Below are 16,558 nucleotides of genomic sequence, written 5' to 3'. Positions count from 1 at the left end.
TTGTTTGTTACTGTTTTGCTTTTTGGAGTAGGGGTTTCTCTGTGTCCCGGCTGTCCAGGAACTTGCTGTGTAGACTAGGCTGGCCTCAAACTCAGAGATTCGCCTGTCTCTGCCTTATGAGTGCTGGTATTAAAGCTTTGTGTCACCATGCCAGATCAGGTGGTGATGGTCATTACTTTTAAGCTTAAAGTTTAAGGTGACCACCCCAGATAGTAGGGGGCCTACAGCAGGTTACCAGATTCTCTAGAGTCTTCCTTTTCCCAATGACAGTAAAATCATTTTCTCTGGGTGCTGATTGGAGTGTTTAAGAGGCCATTGTTTATAAATGCTCAAAGCCTGGCACACACAATTAAGTGCCCTATAAATGTTAGCAATTTTGCTTCCAACCAAAGTGATTGTTCGACTTACTGGTGAAGCCCGGAGCCTCTGCTGTTCTCTCTGGAGACCTTGCAGACCTGGCTCCAGGGTGGCCCCAAAGAAAGGGCATCAAGGCAGACTCGGTACTAGGCTGAAATCCCTGAGGAGCTGGAATCACCAGGGTTATGGGCAGGAGTCACAGGCTCTGATGAGCCATCCTGAGCCACAGGGCAGATCTGCCGGGATGTCATATCAGGAGCACAGGACATGAACTAAACTGTTGGGGGCAGTAGGAGTGCACCAGGAGCTGATTGCAAGTGGCCAGGCAATCAGGGGATTGCCCATACCCAAGTGAGGAGTTGGGGGCTGTGCCACAGCAACACCTCCTGGCACCTGAAGGCTATATTAGAGGTGGTGATAGAAACCCTGCCTCAGGCCAGTGTGATTGTTCAGTACTGCATAAGAATGCCTGAAATTCCAAGTTTGAGTCCTGGAGCCCCATGGGTTTCCCTGGCTCCATACCTGTATGAGTGTCCATGTATGCACACCCACACCCACACCCACAGTGAAAATAAATGAGTGTTAAAGGAACTAGGCCTCCACAAAACAATCCATTAGAAGACAAGACACCCAGCAGACTGTAGAGATAGATGGCTTAGTGGCTAAGAGCACTTGCTGCTCCTTCTCCAAAAGACCTAAGTTCAGTTTCCAGCACTGGCAGCTCACAAGGGCCTCTAACTCTAACTCCAGGGGATCTGATGCCCTCTTCTGGCTTCCTTAGGTACCACATACAGGTACAGGTACAGATACACCCATACATAAGTAAAAATAAATCCTGGGGAGGGGGGAGGATGCCAAACAGGCTAGGTAGACATGATGGCACACACCTGTAATCCCAGCAGTTGGCAGCTAGAGGTGGGAGTGTCAGTAGTTCAAAGTCATCTTCAGCTACATTACAAGGTCTCTGTATCAAAAAGCTGAAACTGGACCAATGAGATGGCTAAACAAGTAAAGGTCCTTGCCACCAAGCCTGATGACATAAATTCTGTCCCCCTGTTCCATATGGTGAAAGAAGTCAACCAACTAGTAAGTTGTCATCTGACTTCCACATATGTGCTGTGACAAGTGCTTGTCCACACATACACACACATACAAATACATGCCACTTTAAAAATAAAAGGGGGGCTGGAGAGATGGCTCAGAGGTTAAGAGCGCTGACTGCCCTTCCAGAGGTCCTGAGTTCAATTCCCAGCAACCACATGGTGGCTTACAACCATCCCTTATGAGATCTGGTGCCCTCTTCTGGTGTGCAGATATACATGGAAGCAGAATGTTGTAGACATAATAAATAAAATCTTTAAAAAAAATAAATAAAAGTTAGTTGCATTAGAGAGGCAGAGGCAAGTAAATCTCTGTAAGTTCAAGGTCACCCTGGTCTATAGTGCAAGTTCCAGGACAGCTAGGGCTACACAGAAAAACCCTGACTCAAAAACAAAAAAGTTAGAGGGTTGGTGAGATGGCTTAGTGGGCAAAGGCACTTGCTGCCAAGCCTTACAACCTGAGTTCACTCTCCAGGACCCACATGGTAGAAGGAGAGAACTGCCTCTATATGAACCCACACACAACAAGCACATACACAAAAAATAAATGCAATACAATTTTCTTTGTTTTGTTGAGACAGAGTTTCTCTGTATAACAGCCCTGTTGTCCAGGAATTCACTCTGTAGACCAGACTGACATCAAACTCAACTCACAGATATCCACCCCCCCACACCTTTTTTTTTTTTTTTTTTGGTGTTTTGAGATGGGGTTTCTCTGTAGCTTTGGAGGCTGGGACTTCACTCTGTAGACCAGGCTGGCCTCACACTCACAGAGATCTGCCTGCCTCTGCCTCCCAAGCACTGGGATTAAAGGAGTGTGCCACCACTGCCCAGCTGTAACACAATTTTTTAACAGATGCCTCAAAGCCATACAATTACAGTGCTGTGTGGTCTGGGAGAGGGGTTATGGCTCTCAGCACAGCCAGCAGAAAGTTTCATGGAGTTTCGATTTCCTGCCCCTTCTGAGATTCAACCCCTGGCACTGGACATTCCTGAAAAGTACTCAATGAAGTTACATCTCCAGCCTGTGGAGGTGATTTTTCAATCAGGACAGGTACACACTTCTAGTCCCAGCTATTTGAGCTGAGACTAAGGCAGAAGGATCACTGGAGTCCAAGAATTTCAGGCCAGGCTAGGCAACACAGAGAAAGCTACTCGGAACCAGGAAAGCTTTGACAACAGGGGCCTGCCTGTACAGTCCCTCTGCCGCCCCATGCCTGCTAGCCTTCTGAAGGTGAGTGGCACCTGCCCAGCCTAGCAAGCGGTGTCGAGGGCCAGTGTTTGATCAGCCTGATGCCAAACAGGCCAAGGTAAGAAGAAACAGAACTCAGACAAGTGACAGGTAAAGGGACAGGGCACAGACTCTGTTTATTGAGTGGTAGGCACAGGAGAGGTAGCTGGCTCCAGTGTGGAAGCAGAGGCGGCAGGTCATGCCAGGGCACTGTAGCCATCTGGCAGCCTGGGGGCCTTGTCCCTATCTTAGGGGAATGGCACAAGCTCACTACAGTAGGAGCAGCAAGGAGCTGGCCAGAGGAGAGAAGCAGCCACAGTCCCCTGGCATCCTGGGCAAGAAGCAGCAGATGTACTTGGCACAGGGGCTGGGGATAAGAGGAGCTGGGGCCTAGGTGCTCTAAGGGGAGTAAAAGGAGATCATGTCTGTGGTGTGGAATAGAGGCTGTGGTGGTGGCCACCAGGTCCTGGCACCTGGGAGAAGAGCAGAGGAGTGGTCCTCGTCTGGCTGGCCCCGCCCCAGCCTGGCTCACGCCCGATGGCACCATACCAGCTGCCAGAGCCCAGGCTGCCGGACATGCTGCAGGCAGAGAAGCAAGGTAAGTCCCAGGAGTCCCAGGTAGTGCCCAGGGTCACATTCATGAGATGGGGGAGCAGAGAGGCTGAAAACAGAGAGCCCTAGATCAAAGGGCAAACTGTTTCTTGGGGCAGGGGCATTTAGCACTAGGAACCCAGAGGGGGCTTCACTCAGAACAAATGAGGAAACAAGGCCTGGCTCTTGGTCCCCATTGCCTCATGGAGACAGGCAGGACCCTAAGGGCTCTCGGGCAGGGTTGGAGGCTCCTACCTGGTGCTCTCACTCCGGCTATGCTCCCAGGAGCAGCCCTCATCCTCACAGTGCCCAGCCCGGTCAAAGAAGTAGGAACGGGAGCCAAAAACCTGCCCATTGAGGATTCGACTGGTGGTCTGTAAGTGTGGGAGGAGAAGTTACTACAATGGATTTCCCCCCATAACTGTCATAGGACTCCAGGCTAGAATTCCCAGGGTCCAGCCCTCTCCACTGGACCTAGAGGTAGTTGGGGGCCCTACCAGGTCCTGTGGGGGCCGGTGTACCCTGAAGAAGCCCACCAGCAGTGTGGTGGGCAGCAATTCCCACACGAAGAGGATGAGGCCAAACACCAGGTAGCCCTTGTTCCCTAGGTCATTCACCAGGTCTGCCTGGGGAAAAGCAGAGGCTGAGGACAGTCTGCCACCACACAGACCATGCTGGCAGGGCCCTGGCCAGCTGGAGGCTAGATACTATGGTTACTAAAAAAGGGACAAACATGACCAATGCCTACCTGGTCAGATACGTTGTACCAGTCATAATCAAAGGCATCTAGCCGGCTCCGAGGAGCCAAGGCCAGAGCTGCCAGGTTGTAACAGGCCCGGCTGGCATAGAGCAGAACCATGGCACCCCCTATGGCAGCTGCCTGGCACACGCTGGTCCCCTGGTAGAGATGACAATAGAGGGTCTTCAGGGAAAGGTGGCTTCCATCTTCCTTTACATCCTAAAGACCTCTGCCCAAAGATCCCCAAGGATACTACATCAGGGTTGGTGGCCCTACCTTAGCCTCTAAGTAGATGCTAGTGGAAGGGGCTCGCCGGGCGACGAGACAGAGGCAGGCAGCAAGCGAGAGGGCACAGATGACGAAGAGGGAGTCGCTCACCAGGACACGCACCAGCAGAAGGACCCAGGGCTGTGCCCGGCGCTGGCGGGACAGCACTGCACACAGTACATTCACCAGCAAAAAGAGCAGTGAAGCGCCCACGAAGGCCCCTCGGACAGCCAGCCTGCAGCCCACAGCAAAGTCAGCTCCAGACCATGAATTTCCTTGGCCCTCACCAACCACCCTGACTCCTCAGAAGACCCCAGAGTCAACCAGAACTCAGATGGTCCCATCCAAACTCTGCTTGTCTAGTTTTTGCACATGAGGGAACTGAGACTCAAAGAGGTGAGGTGATTGGAAGCTATGGCATTGTAGAAAGAGCACCATGGGGTGTCAAACATCTGGATCTGAGCATTGACTGGGTCTCCTTCCAGCTGTGTGACCTTGAATACATTGCTTTATTATCTAAATGGGCCTCAGTTTCGTCTCTCAAATGAGACTAAGAATAGTATTTCAGGTGAGATGTGGAAAGATGGAAAGGACAGGGGCAGTGCAGCCAAGGTCACTAGAAGTGCAGCAGGACTTTACATATCCCATGGATTGGAGCTTCTATCTTTTCCCACCATGGATGATGAAGGTGCTCTCTCCCCCTGACACCATCACAGCTGTCTGCACCAGGTGCTTTAGTTTTCCCAAGCTCTATCCCAATTGTTCCTGGAGTTCTTCTTGTCTCAACCCTGCTGGGTGGGCTCCTCCCTTCCACTGACCCATTAACATCTCCAGTACTTACAAGCCTCGGCTCATCTCTGGCCGACGCTTCGCCTTGGCCTTGAACACAACCTGGGAGCAGAGACACCCATCACTCCTTTGGACCCTTGGGCTTACCCTCCTACTCCCACCACACCAGTTCCCGTGGTTACCTGGGCAAAGTAGAGGTTCATAAGCGTCAGTGTGAAGAACTGCAGGCAGACAGGGCAGCAATAGAGAAGCCAAAAAGGCAAGGGCCCCAGGCGGTTGGCCCTGGAAGTATCTCGGAAGTAGAAGGAGAAGAGTGTGGTACGCAAGGCTGCCCAGAGCAGACAGAGTGCCAGGAACACCGTCTGATAGCTGAGGCGCTTGTGCCCATACAGAAGCACCAGCCAGAGCTGGGCATAGACAGAGAAGAAGAGCAGAGCGTATAGGGCAGTGTAGGCAGCGGTCAGGCCCAGGGTCACTGTAGGCGGTAGTGCAGGCACCAGCCCGGCTGCAGGCACCAGGCCAGATAGGTTACTCTCCATGTCAAAGAAGGAGGCCTGAAACCAGGAGACAGAGATGGAGAGCTGGCCAGAAGCCAGGGAAATAAATACGGAGGGGTGCGAACTGCAGGAGGCGTGAGAGCTGAGGACTCTAAAGAAAAGAAGTTGGGGTAGCCAGGCCTTTCCTCCTCAACAGAGATGGAGGGGGTAGGGGGCAGGGATGGGCATGGGTAACCTGGGCCCTGGACCCCTCACTCTGGAGTGTGTAAGGGTGCTCTTTCCTACCCAGGGCAAATGGAGTTGGGGGTGGGGGTGTCGCTCCCTGGGTCAGCCCCAGAGCCAAGATGGGAGGATGCAGTGGTACAGAAAGTCCCTGGCCTTGGTCGCTCGTGTCCGGAAGGCAGGAGGGGGAGAGCCGGCCGATGCCCGTCAGCTTAGGACAGCGGCCGCTGCGGGGGCGCCCAACGCCCCGCTCTCCCCCTCCCCACGCTTGGTGGCTCTTTCCCCTCCAATAATCCGGATTGGGGGGCTTCTTCCTCTGTCCTCAAGATTCCAGACGTTGTTCCCCCACCGCGTCCACCCTCAGCCCTGGTGAATAAGAGGAAGTCGATGTCAGGTCCTCAGGCCGCTGCTGGGGAAGCGGGATCCGGTCGCCGGGACACCGGGCTCCAGCTCCCCGGCTCCCGCTGCTCCGCCCCACTCCTGCGCCTGCGCGAGTGTCCGTTCGCCACGCAAACTGCGTAGCAGCCGATGGGGATTCCGAGGCCGTGCGCCGCGCCCGGCGTGCAGATCTTGGAGAATCGGCGCAAGGTGCGCTGCCGGCGGGCGTCCGGGGTTACAGATGGCGACGGGCGGCCAAGAGGCGGAGACAAGGCCTCACGCAGCAAGCACCCGGGTTACCCGTGCCCTGACCGCCAACTCTTAATGTTTGGGGGACCACTATTTCCCACGCTTAGATCCCTAAGCCCACATCGGGATCGGCGAGCCCATATGGGGGCGGCAACGACGTCCGCGCACAGGGTAGCTGAAGGAAACTTCCGCCCACAACCAAGATGGCACCCAGCCCCGCCCCCTAGCTTCTATCCGCAGGGCCGGCGCTCCGGCCTGTGGCCTCTTGTGCACACCTTTCCTAGGAGCCGAGCCCCTGAGAGCCCCACGGCTCGCCCTCCTAGGTGCCCTTGTCCCTTCTCCCGCACCCGACGGCCATCCTGCCTGGAAGGAGCTCCCGAGATGGCGCGGTGGGTTGTCCCCAAATCGGGCAGCGCGAGGCCTCCACGACAGGGAGGAGCAAGGAGCTGGCCTCTCCATCCCGGTCACTCAGTCCAGGGAGAGGAATAACTATCGCAATGATCATTGCACCTGACGGCCGAGCTTCAATGAACCGCTCTACAAACGCTTTCGCCCTTAGTAATCACTGAGCTGTTTACAGAGTTTTCACCAGCTCCCCAGGGAGGTGTCATTAGCCCCATTTTACAGGCGGGAATTCGGGGCCAGAGGGGCTGGAGGACTTATCAGCCGAAGCAGGCCTCCAGGATCCAAATGGGAACCCCAAAGCAGCCCTCGCTGGCTCCTGCACACGCCCTAGGCGTGAGGAAGTCCGATCCCGGAATCCGGAGCCTGGGGAACGACGCAGGAGGAAGGCGGCGGAGACCAGCAGGTCGACGGCAGGGGTGGGACCTGGCTTGGGAAGGTCCCGCCTCCAGGCCGACCCGGGATTTACTTCGAGAACTGATTGGGTCAGATCTGTGACAGTTCCCGTCGCCCAGGAAACTAGGACCGGGCGCCTTTAGAACTAGAGGGAGGAGGCAGGCCCGGGTCAGGGGCCTCGAGATCGGGCTTGGGGTGAGACCTATTCGCGGTCATAACGGGCAAGTGGGACGCACCAGGACCTGTACAGAGCCCCGAAGAGAGATTTAGTATCCCGGGGACAGCCTGTGTTCTCTACCAGGCCGGACCCAGCAGACAAATGAAGGCTTGGGAAAACCAGTGGGCTCTGTGTGTGTGTGTGTGTGTGTGGTGTGTGTGTGTGTGTGTGTGTGTGTGTGTGTGGTGTGTGTGGTGTGTGTGTGTGTGTGTGTGTGTGTGTGTGTGTGTGTGTGTGTGTGTGTGTGTGTGTGTGTGTGTGTGTGTGTGTGTGTGTGTGTGTGTGTGTGTGTGTGTGTGTGTGTGTGTGTGTGTGTCTAGCAGTGCCCTGAGTGTGTGTGTGTGTGTGTGTGTTCTAGCAGTGCCCTGAGTACTTACTTCTTACTTTGTCTCTACAGCCCAGAGTATGTTCCAGATCCCAGAGTTTGAGCCCAGTGAGCAGGAAGACTCCAATACTGCAGAAAGGGGCCTGGGCCCTAGCCTCACTGGGGACCAGCCAGGTCCCTGCCTGGCCCCAGGTCTCCTGGGGAGCATCAGACACCAACAGGAACAGGCAGCCAACAGCAGTCATCATGGAGGTAGGTTTCCCACCTCCATCATCTGCCTGTCCCTTGTCCCTCGGTCAGTTACCCCTTACATCCCTGTTGCAGCCATACTGCCTGACAACTCTGGGGGGAGTCCCAGATAGCTCTGAGCCTCTAATTGCCTCTCCTACAAACCAGCTGCCGCTCCCTCTGTAAGACCACTGGGTTAATTCTCAGAGAATGTATGGCATACCCTTAATGATCAAGCTGCTTCACTGAATGCTCAAAACTGACTCTCTTATTATGGCCCCAGGATAGACATCAGTGAGGGGATAGCAGATCCCCAAAGAGGAAGTGGCTTTCCTAAGGACACCCTAAGAGGCGGTGCTGGGAAACTCCTCAGTTCTTGGGTACCCGTTCTTCCTGGGCTAGTGCATTCTAGTGGCTAGTAGGTTCTTGGTTTGTCCTTCCTTCCTTCTTTCCTTTCCTTTTCTCTTTCTTTCTTTTGTTTTTTCAAGACAAGGATGTCTCTTTGTAGCCCTGGCTGTCCTAGAACTTGCTCTGTAGACCAGGCTGTCCTGGAACTTGGAGATCCATCTGCCTCTGTCTCCCAAGTGCTGGGATTAAAAGTGTGTGCTACCACCATCCAGCCAATAGGTTCTTTCTTACCCCATGGATCACCCACAGCAAGACTGTCCTTGTGCCAATGGGACAGGCAGGTGACCCAAGTGGCAAAGAGAAGATCGGTATGAGGGTTAGAGGGTGTAAGTGCCAAAATGGAAGGAGAGGCATTGGAAGATACTGGTTATCTCTCAGTACTATCCACTCCCCAGGGGTGAGGTATGTCACTGGCTTGTTAGAGCTTAAATGACCCCCACCTTCTTTTTGAGACAAGGCTTCATGTATCCCAGAGCTGCCTCATACTTGCTTTACAATTGAGACTAGCCTTGAACTTCTAATCCTCCTGCTTCTACCTCCCAAGTACTGGGTTCACAGGTGGGCCAACATGGCTGGCATTTTGTGCTTTTTTTTTTTTTTTTTTTTTTGTATTTCGAGACAGGGTTTCTCTGTATTGTTTTTGGAGCCTATACTGGAACTCACTCTGTAGACTAGGCTGGCCTTGAACTCACAGAGATCCACCTGCCTCTGCCTCCCGAGTGCTGGGATTAAAGGTGTGCACCACCAACACCCGGCCGTTTTATACTTTTTAAAAATTATATGTATATGTATGCCTATGTGTGTAAGTGCAGGTGCCTTGGAGTACAGAAGAGAGTGTTGAATCCCCTAGAGCTGTTGTAGGTGGTGGTTATGAGCTGCCCACGTGGTTGCTGGGAATTGAACTCATATCCTCTGCAAAAGCAGTAAATGCTCTGAGCCATCTTTCCACCTCACCACACTTTTTAGCTTTCAGATTTCTTGCTTGCTCTTTTTCTACTCCTAGCTCCTGTCCATTCTTTGCCCTTACCTGGCTGTCTCTTGTCATCCTATTCATCCATGTCCTAGAGCTGTGGGGCAAACCACAACAGAGGATCCATAAGAAGATTATGCAGTGCTCAGGAGATGATGTATGTTGTAGGTAGAGAGCAGAGTCCCAGAGCTATATGAGTGATTTACTGAGGTTGCCAGTCTTGCCTTAAGAGGGAGCAACCGTATAAGGTAAGGCTGAGCGTTAGCTGTTCTGATGCCCGTGTTTCAGGCAAAGAGAAGAGGAAGTTAGGAAATGCTAGGACAAGAATTGCTCCTGAGTAGCAGGGCCCCAAGTGGGGAAAGGTAAAGAAGAGAAGTAGAGCCCTATCCAATTCAGTCTGTCCAGGTCTTTGAAGGATATTGTAAGAAAAACTTTAACTGGAATCCTGGGAAGATTGTTTTTTCCTTCTTACTGTGCTGGGGCTGGAATCCAGGGCCACTGCACGTGCTGAGCAAGTGCCTTTCTACTGAGCCACATCCCCAGGCCTAGGTCTATAATGAAGACAGTGACAGCCTGGGAGTGGGGTGGGGAGGAAAGAGGCTTGAAAATTTCCTTGAAAATTGGAAGAAAGAGAGATGGGGCAAGGTCAGGCATCAGGTAGGAACTTTTAGGCATGTAGGTGGGATTCCAGAAGGCTGCTGGTAGGAGCAGCAGGGAGTTGATCTGGGTAGGGTTTGTAACAGACAGGCAGGAGTAGGTGCTAGAGGGTATATGCAAAGAGGAAATAGTGCTTGTGGGGTGAGCTGGCCCAGTTGCAAGGAGAGGAGCTGCCTTGGTTTTTATACCTACACCAAGGGAGTGCTCCAACAGGAAGGAGGTGGCAATTGACTGGCATCGTGCTAGTGTGGAGTCATTTGATAAATGACAGGGTCTAGGTTATGCCAGTGGAATGAGAGACTGGGAGGAGGGATGGACACTGTCATGGGAGGAGAGGGAGGAACAGGGAGATCAGGAGGACCACTCAGGTTCAATAAACTCAGAGTAGGAAAAAGGACTGGCAGAGACGCAGAGTATTTTGTGTCCAAGATGGGCAAAATTCACTGAGGTTGGGCAGTAACAGGCTCTGAACCCTGATTTAGGGAGGGGAGTGAAAGCATGGCCTGCAAGCATGGGAAGGAGCCAAAAGAGATGAACCCAGCTCAGTTCATGTACCAGGCAGTTTCTAAGCCTTGTTCACATGAACTCAGGTACCCTTATTGTAGCCCTATAAAGTAGGAACAGGTCTATTCCCATTTTACAGATTGGGAAATTCAGGCAAAAGCAGTTAACCTTTCAATCAGCACCCAAAGGGCCCTCCTCAGATGTTGTACTCTGGTCCAGAAGCCAGTATTGGCTGCTTCTCCCATTTTATGGTACCATGGAGGTCTGTGTCTTACTACTACTATATTTGTGCTAACCATTATTGTGAGTTGGCTCAGGCTCTGCACACCTGGATTTCCATCAATAGCAAGGGCATTGAACATCCAGTGTTCTTGGATGGCAAATGAGGTATAGGTTAGATTCAGGATAGAAGTGACTTGAAGGCATCCTTCAATACAGCCATTCAAAGTTTAAGATAGATGTAGTTGGGTTTTAGAGCAAGGATTGGGAAACCGTATACACAGGCTAAATCCCTGTGGTTCTGCACTGCTCCTGAGCTAGGAATATTTTTGTTGTTGTGTTTCGAGGTTTTTGTTTGTTTGTTTTTTGGAGCCTATCCAGGCACTCGCTCTGGAGACCAGGCTGGTCTTGAACTCACAGAGAACCGCCTGCCTCTGCCTCCCGAGTGCTGGGATTAAAAGCGTGGGACACCAACGCCTGGCTGTGTTTCGAGGTTTTAGGGTCAGAATTCAGGGCCTCCAGGTTAGTAGGCAAACACTCTATCACTGAACCACATCCCCAGCTTTTGTTACATTTGTTGAGACAAAAATCTCACCATGTTGCCCAGGCTGGCCTCAAACTCCTGGGGTTAAGCAACCCTGCTGCCTCAGACAGCCAACTAGCAAGTAGCTGGGACTTCAGGCTTGCACCACCTCCAGGAACAGTTCTTTATTTTGTCTTTTCAAGGCAAGACTGAGTAGCCCTGGCTGGCCTTGAACTCAATCGTCTGTCCTTGATCTGTTTCTACCTCCCAAGGGCTTGGATTAAAGGAATGTGTTAATTCCTCTGGAAACAGTTTTTATCTATTGAAATGGTTGCTTGACAAAATCCAGGGAGCTCTAGCAATCCTGAAACTCACTCTTGTAGACCAGGGTGTCCTTGAATTTACAGAGATCCACCTGACTCTGCCTCCTATGATTAAATTACCACCGCCCTGTTTTTTGGTGGTTTTTTTTTTTAGCAAATATTTTATTGTGGCAGGTAAAAATCATATGAAATTTGTATTTCAGTGTTACTGAGTAAAGTGGTGGTGGACACAGCAGTGTTTTGGGGGACATTTTGTTGATGACTCCGGCTATGAGCAAACTGGGCTGTTGTTATAGAGGCCATGACAGAACACTTGGCCAGAGCAGGGCCAGGTGAGGCTCCAGGCTGGAACTCTAAAATGCCTTTCCTTAAGGCTACAGCACAAGTCTGGGCAGGCCACTAAGGAGACAAAGGAGGCACAGTGGCCTGCCCTGCCTGAGGGCAGAGCCTTACTGTGCTTGGAAGGGTATAGGACACTACTGTTTCTGCCCTACCCCAGCCATGTTTTTTTTTTTTTTTTTTTTTTTTTTTTTTGTGTGTGTGTGTGTGTGTGTGTGTAGGTCAGAAGATAATTTTTAGGAGTTGGTGTGGGTCTCAGGAATTGAACGTAAGTAATCAGGCTTGGTGGTGAGCACCTTTTCCTGTTTGTCACCCCCTCGGCACTCCTACCAGTTTTAATGGATATGTCAGGATGTTTCTTGAACTGTGAATTTTCCCATTCAGCCACACCCACTTACCCGTCTCTTCCCCTTCCCCCACCCCCAGTCTGTCTGGGAGGGTAGCATAAATCTACAGGACTGAGCATCCACCCAGAGAGGAGCCACCCTTCCCTTCCCCTGAGGGATTGAACACACCCCACCCACCCTCTTTATCCAAGGAGTTCACAGAATCTCCAGGTTCCTTCCAGTAAATGCAAAGATATTTCTAAAAATTCCATTCAGGGGCGGGAGATGCAGCTCAGTCTGTAGAGTACCGACCTAGTATGCGAGCAGCCTTAGCTTCCAGTCTCAGCACCGCATAAACTACTGTTGGGAGGTGGGAGCAGAGGGCCAGAAGTTTAAGGCCAGCATTTCAGCTACTTGAGACCCTATCTCATCAATCAATAAAGTCTCTTGCCACAAATGGGTGCCATTTTGTTGCTGAGGTGCTTGGCATTGCTAAGTACCTTTAGTGACTGACAAGCCTCATGCCACAGAATAGGCTCTTGGCATACTGACACTAGTGGGGAAGGAAGAAAATGACTTCTCCAAATTGGGTTACTGTGGTACTGTTAGGTGAGGCGGGTAGCACAATGAGATGAACAGAGACCTTGGACTCAGACTGGCTGTGTTTGCATCAGTCTTTTGTCACTTACTGTGTGACCTTGGGTAGGTTGCACACTCTGTGTGTGTCTTAGTTTCATTCCCTGTAAATTGGGGAATTTCCCTAATCATATGAGTTGAGAACTAAATTAATCAATACAAAGAAAGCTTCCAGCCTGACCTGCTCAGTGTCCTGCTTGATTGTATGAGTTTTTCTTTTGTGAGGTGCTATGGATGGAACCCAGATGGAACCCAGAGCCTTGCACATGCTAAGCAATGATTTTTTTTTTAAGATTTATTTATTTATTTATTATGTACAGTTTTCTCTGTCTGCATGTATCCTTGCAGGCCAGAAGAGGGCACCAGATTTCATAACAGATGGTTGTGAGCCACCGTGTGGTTGCTGGGAATTGAACTCAGGACCTCTGGAAGAGCAGTCAGTGCTCTTAACCTCTGAGCCATCTCTCCAGCCCCTAAGCAAGGATTTAACCCTGCTCATGAAAGCAGATTTGTTGGGAGAAGGAGCACATGTGCCATAGTGCCCAAGTGCTGTTGCAGGTCAGAGGACAGTATGTGGAGGTCATTTTCTTTTTCTCTTTTTTTGTTTGTTTTGTTTTTCGAGACTGGGTTTCTCTGTATTGCTTTGGAGCCTGTCCTGGCACTCTGAATACCAGGCTGGCTTTGAACTCACAGAGATCCACCTGCCTCTGCCTCCCTAGTGCTGGGATTTAAGGCATGTGCCATCAACGCCTGGCTGTGGAGGTCGTTTTCTCCTTCCCACTTTAAATAGATTCCAAGGTTCCCACTCAGGTCTTCAGGCTTATACTGGAAGCTTTACTGGCTGAGCAGTCTCACCAGCCCTTAGTGAAGGGGGTGGTGATGTCACTGAGCTCCCACCAAGGCCACCTGAAAGTCATTCACCTTCCTGCCAGCATAGCACCTGAAAGCTGTGGTTCTAGGGCGTGGGTCCATTATTCAATGCAGATAGGGTGTACCACCAGGAGACTCAGGCATATTCCTTTCAGCTTCTGGCTCTCTTCTCTGTAAGGTGGGAGAACTCTACATCTGCCATACAGGAGCCAAAAAACCATGGCTGCTCACAGGACAAGGTGGAGTGCTTTCCTGCCTTATCTGTTCTCATGATGATTCTGTGAGGCAGGCTGTCCCCATGCCACAAAGACCACTGAGGTGCCAGGGAATTGGGGAAGTGGGTTCACGGTCACAAAAGGGGACCTACCTAGCTGCTGAGTAGTCCCCTGTAATACTCTGTAGATGAGCAATGGTATGTTCTGGCCAGGTGCTGTGAGCAGTCCCAGGCCAGGCCTTTCATGATGGTTCCGTCCTTCCCTCTGGCTTTCTGTTACATGTCTGCAGCTGGGATCCTCAGGCCTCAAGCTGAGCTGCAGAGTTCTGCCCATTGACCTTTGAGAAAGGGAGGCAAACTTTTCAGCCCCCAAACCTGGGGGTGATTTTACCTCCTCCCAAGTTTTCCCTGCAGACACCTGGGTGTGGGCAGCAGGCTGTGCCTAGCTATGGACTCTGCCCCTGGGAGTAGTTCTGGGTCTTCACTGGTCTGGGCAAAGGGGTACAGATGACAGAGGTCAGGACACAGTATCTAGATCAGAGAAGCAGATCACTCAATTCATTGGCAGCTCACAGGGCATGGCTACACTTGCATGAGAACTTCACACTGGTGCATTAGTATGCAGGGTAGGAAGACTCCTTCATGAAGGGAAACTAACTTGGAATTGAAGGGTGGCTGGTCAAGGCAGGAGTTGCACAGCCTGATGATGGACTCTGGGATCCAAACCCAGGGACTTCGGACCTCAGGGCTAGCAGCCTTGTCAACCTGAGAAAACTGACTTCTCTGAACACCTGTGTAGCTATTATCTCCCTCCCATCCCCCCATTTGTGAGAAAAGAAAGACTACATGTTCTCCTGTAGTAGAATGTGGCCTTGAACTCAACCTCCGGCTTCCACCTCACCAGTGCTGGTATTATAAATATGAACCACCACGCCCAGGACAAACTTCTATGTCGATCTGTAGAACCAGGTGGTGAGGATAGTCTCAGAAAAATAAAACAAAACAAAGAAACCCACAGTTCTAGACATTGTCGCCACAAAATATGGAATGTAGAGACTTCTTGTTCTCCAAGACCCTTGCAAAGACTAAGCAGGACTCCTCCCTAGTTAGGAGTTGCTATGTGATAGTTATCTCTTATGCCCCTATTTTGGAAAGGCACAGTAGAAAGTCTTTTGTACACTAAAGGCGTACTGGCACTCTGAGCTCCCTCCATTTGCAAAGGAGGAATTGGGACTATTGGAAGGCGAGTGTGAACAGCGGGTCGAGATTCACACCTCTTCCACCCCATCCCTGCAGGCACTGGGGCTATGGAGATCCGGAGTCGCCACAGTTCATACACCGCGGGGAACGAGGAGGATGACGGGATGGAGGAGGAGCTCAGCCCATTTCGCGGCCGCTCACGTTCGGCTCCCCCTAATCTCTGGGCTGCGCAGCGCTACGGCCGCGAGCTCCGAAGGATGAGCGATGAGTTTGAGGGTTCCTTCAAGGTGAGCGCCTGCGTAGGGTGCGACGGGACCTACACCCGCTTGCCCCGTCTGCTATCTATGGCGTTTCGGGATTTGTAGTTCCAGAACCACCAGGTTGTCCCTTTCGTGTTCCAGGGCATGCCGGGACTTGCAGTTCTAATCCGCCCCCTGTCGTGAAACCTCTGGCTCTGAGGTTTCACTTAGGGTCCCAGCAGTCTCTGGGCTCCAACCAATCCCGATTCCTGAGAGCCCTCTCATCTAATAGCGTGTCTGACCTCCAAGTGTAGGTGGCAGTGATCTTTATATTCCAACTCAATGTGGGGAGTTGATTCGGGACCACAGGGCGAGGCTCATTCATTTAACTCTTTACTCTCCTTCCCCGAAGGGACTTCCTCGCCCAAAGAGCGCAGGAACTGCAACACAGATGCGACAAAGCGCCAGCTGGACGCGCATTATCCAGTCCTGGTGGGATCGAAACTTGGGCAAAGGAGGCTCCGCCCCCTCTCAGTGATCTTCTGCTCCACATTCCCGGAACTCTACCCGCTCCCGTCGCCCGCCATATTGGGTGTGGGCGGAAGTTTTCCGAAGCCGTGGGGATAAAAAGGGGGTCGCTGTGTCCCTTTAACTGGGAGAACTGGCCAACGGCTAGACTCCCTTCCGGTGCGTGCAATAGCCACGAAGGGGTGGTTCTCGTTGGAAGTTTAAAAGTTTCCGCCTCCCCCACCCCAACTTCCGGAAGTGGCAACTTTTCCCTCTCTCCAGTACCAGGCTGGCGCCTGCGCTACCCCAACTTCCGGAAGCGGCAACTTTTCCCCCTTTCCCGTACCGGGCTGCCCTCCTGCGCCAAATTGCGAGCCGGGTTACATCGTGACTTGGCTGCAGCCCTATTATGTGAACTGGGAGCTCGTGGTCGCAACAAACGTGCTTTATAATAAAGCCCGCGCCTGTGCTACCGCATCTTCCGTCCTTCGTTTGGGGTTCCGCAAACCGGACTATTTCTGATAACTTTAAGCGACTCCTTTTACCCGTAAGGGAAACAGGCTCCGTCCAAGGACTGAGATCAAGAAGTCGAGGTGGCCAGCGGAGCCCGGCTGCTAGGCTTAGTGGTGAGGGAG

At 51.9% G+C, this 16,558-nt stretch overlaps 2 protein-coding genes across 5 annotated transcripts; one reads left to right on the top strand and one right to left on the bottom strand.

The window, feature by feature from the left end:
- Positions 1–2,793: 2,793 nt before the first annotated feature.
- Gpr137 (G protein-coupled receptor 137) lies at positions 2,794–6,817 on the bottom strand. Of its 2 annotated transcripts, XM_027408445.2 has the most exons (7): positions 5,257–6,817; positions 5,127–5,176; positions 4,295–4,520; positions 4,028–4,177; positions 3,777–3,905; positions 3,535–3,653; positions 2,794–3,267 (listed from the first exon to the last, which is right to left on the bottom strand). In XM_027408445.2, the coding sequence occupies exons 1-7, from the start codon at positions 5,611–5,613 to the stop codon at positions 3,108–3,110; spliced, it is 1,191 nt and encodes a 396-aa protein (XP_027264246.1). In that variant the 5' UTR covers positions 5,614–6,817; the 3' UTR covers positions 2,794–3,107. The 2 variants fall into 2 exon arrangements, with proteins under 2 accessions (XP_027264246.1, XP_027264248.1); XM_027408447.2 differs by lacking the exon at positions 3,777–3,905.
- A 19-nt stretch (positions 6,818–6,836) lies between these two features.
- Positions 6,837–16,400, top strand: Bad (BCL2 associated agonist of cell death). 3 transcript variants are annotated; one of them, XM_027408448.2, is made up of 4 exons: positions 6,837–7,228; positions 7,833–8,012; positions 15,274–15,464; positions 15,829–16,400. In XM_027408448.2, exons 1-4 carry the CDS (start codon positions 7,111–7,113, stop codon positions 15,952–15,954), a joined length of 615 nt encoding a protein of 204 aa, XP_027264249.1. In that variant the 5' UTR covers positions 6,837–7,110; the 3' UTR covers positions 15,955–16,400. The 3 variants fall into 3 exon arrangements, with proteins under 3 accessions (XP_027264249.1, XP_027264250.1, XP_027264251.1); XM_027408449.2 differs by lacking the exon at positions 6,837–7,228 and adding an exon at positions 7,263–7,413; XM_027408450.2 differs by lacking the exon at positions 6,837–7,228 and adding an exon at positions 7,322–7,439.
- The last annotated feature ends 158 nt before the right edge of the window (positions 16,401–16,558 follow it).

The sequence above is a fragment of the Cricetulus griseus genome, chromosome 3 (genome assembly GCF_003668045.3).
Source record: "Cricetulus griseus strain 17A/GY chromosome 3, alternate assembly CriGri-PICRH-1.0, whole genome shotgun sequence".
Lineage (NCBI taxonomy): Eukaryota > Metazoa > Chordata > Mammalia > Rodentia > Cricetidae > Cricetulus > Cricetulus griseus.
Note: the sequence above shows the minus strand (reverse complement) of the source record. Positions and strands in the feature narration are given on the sequence as shown.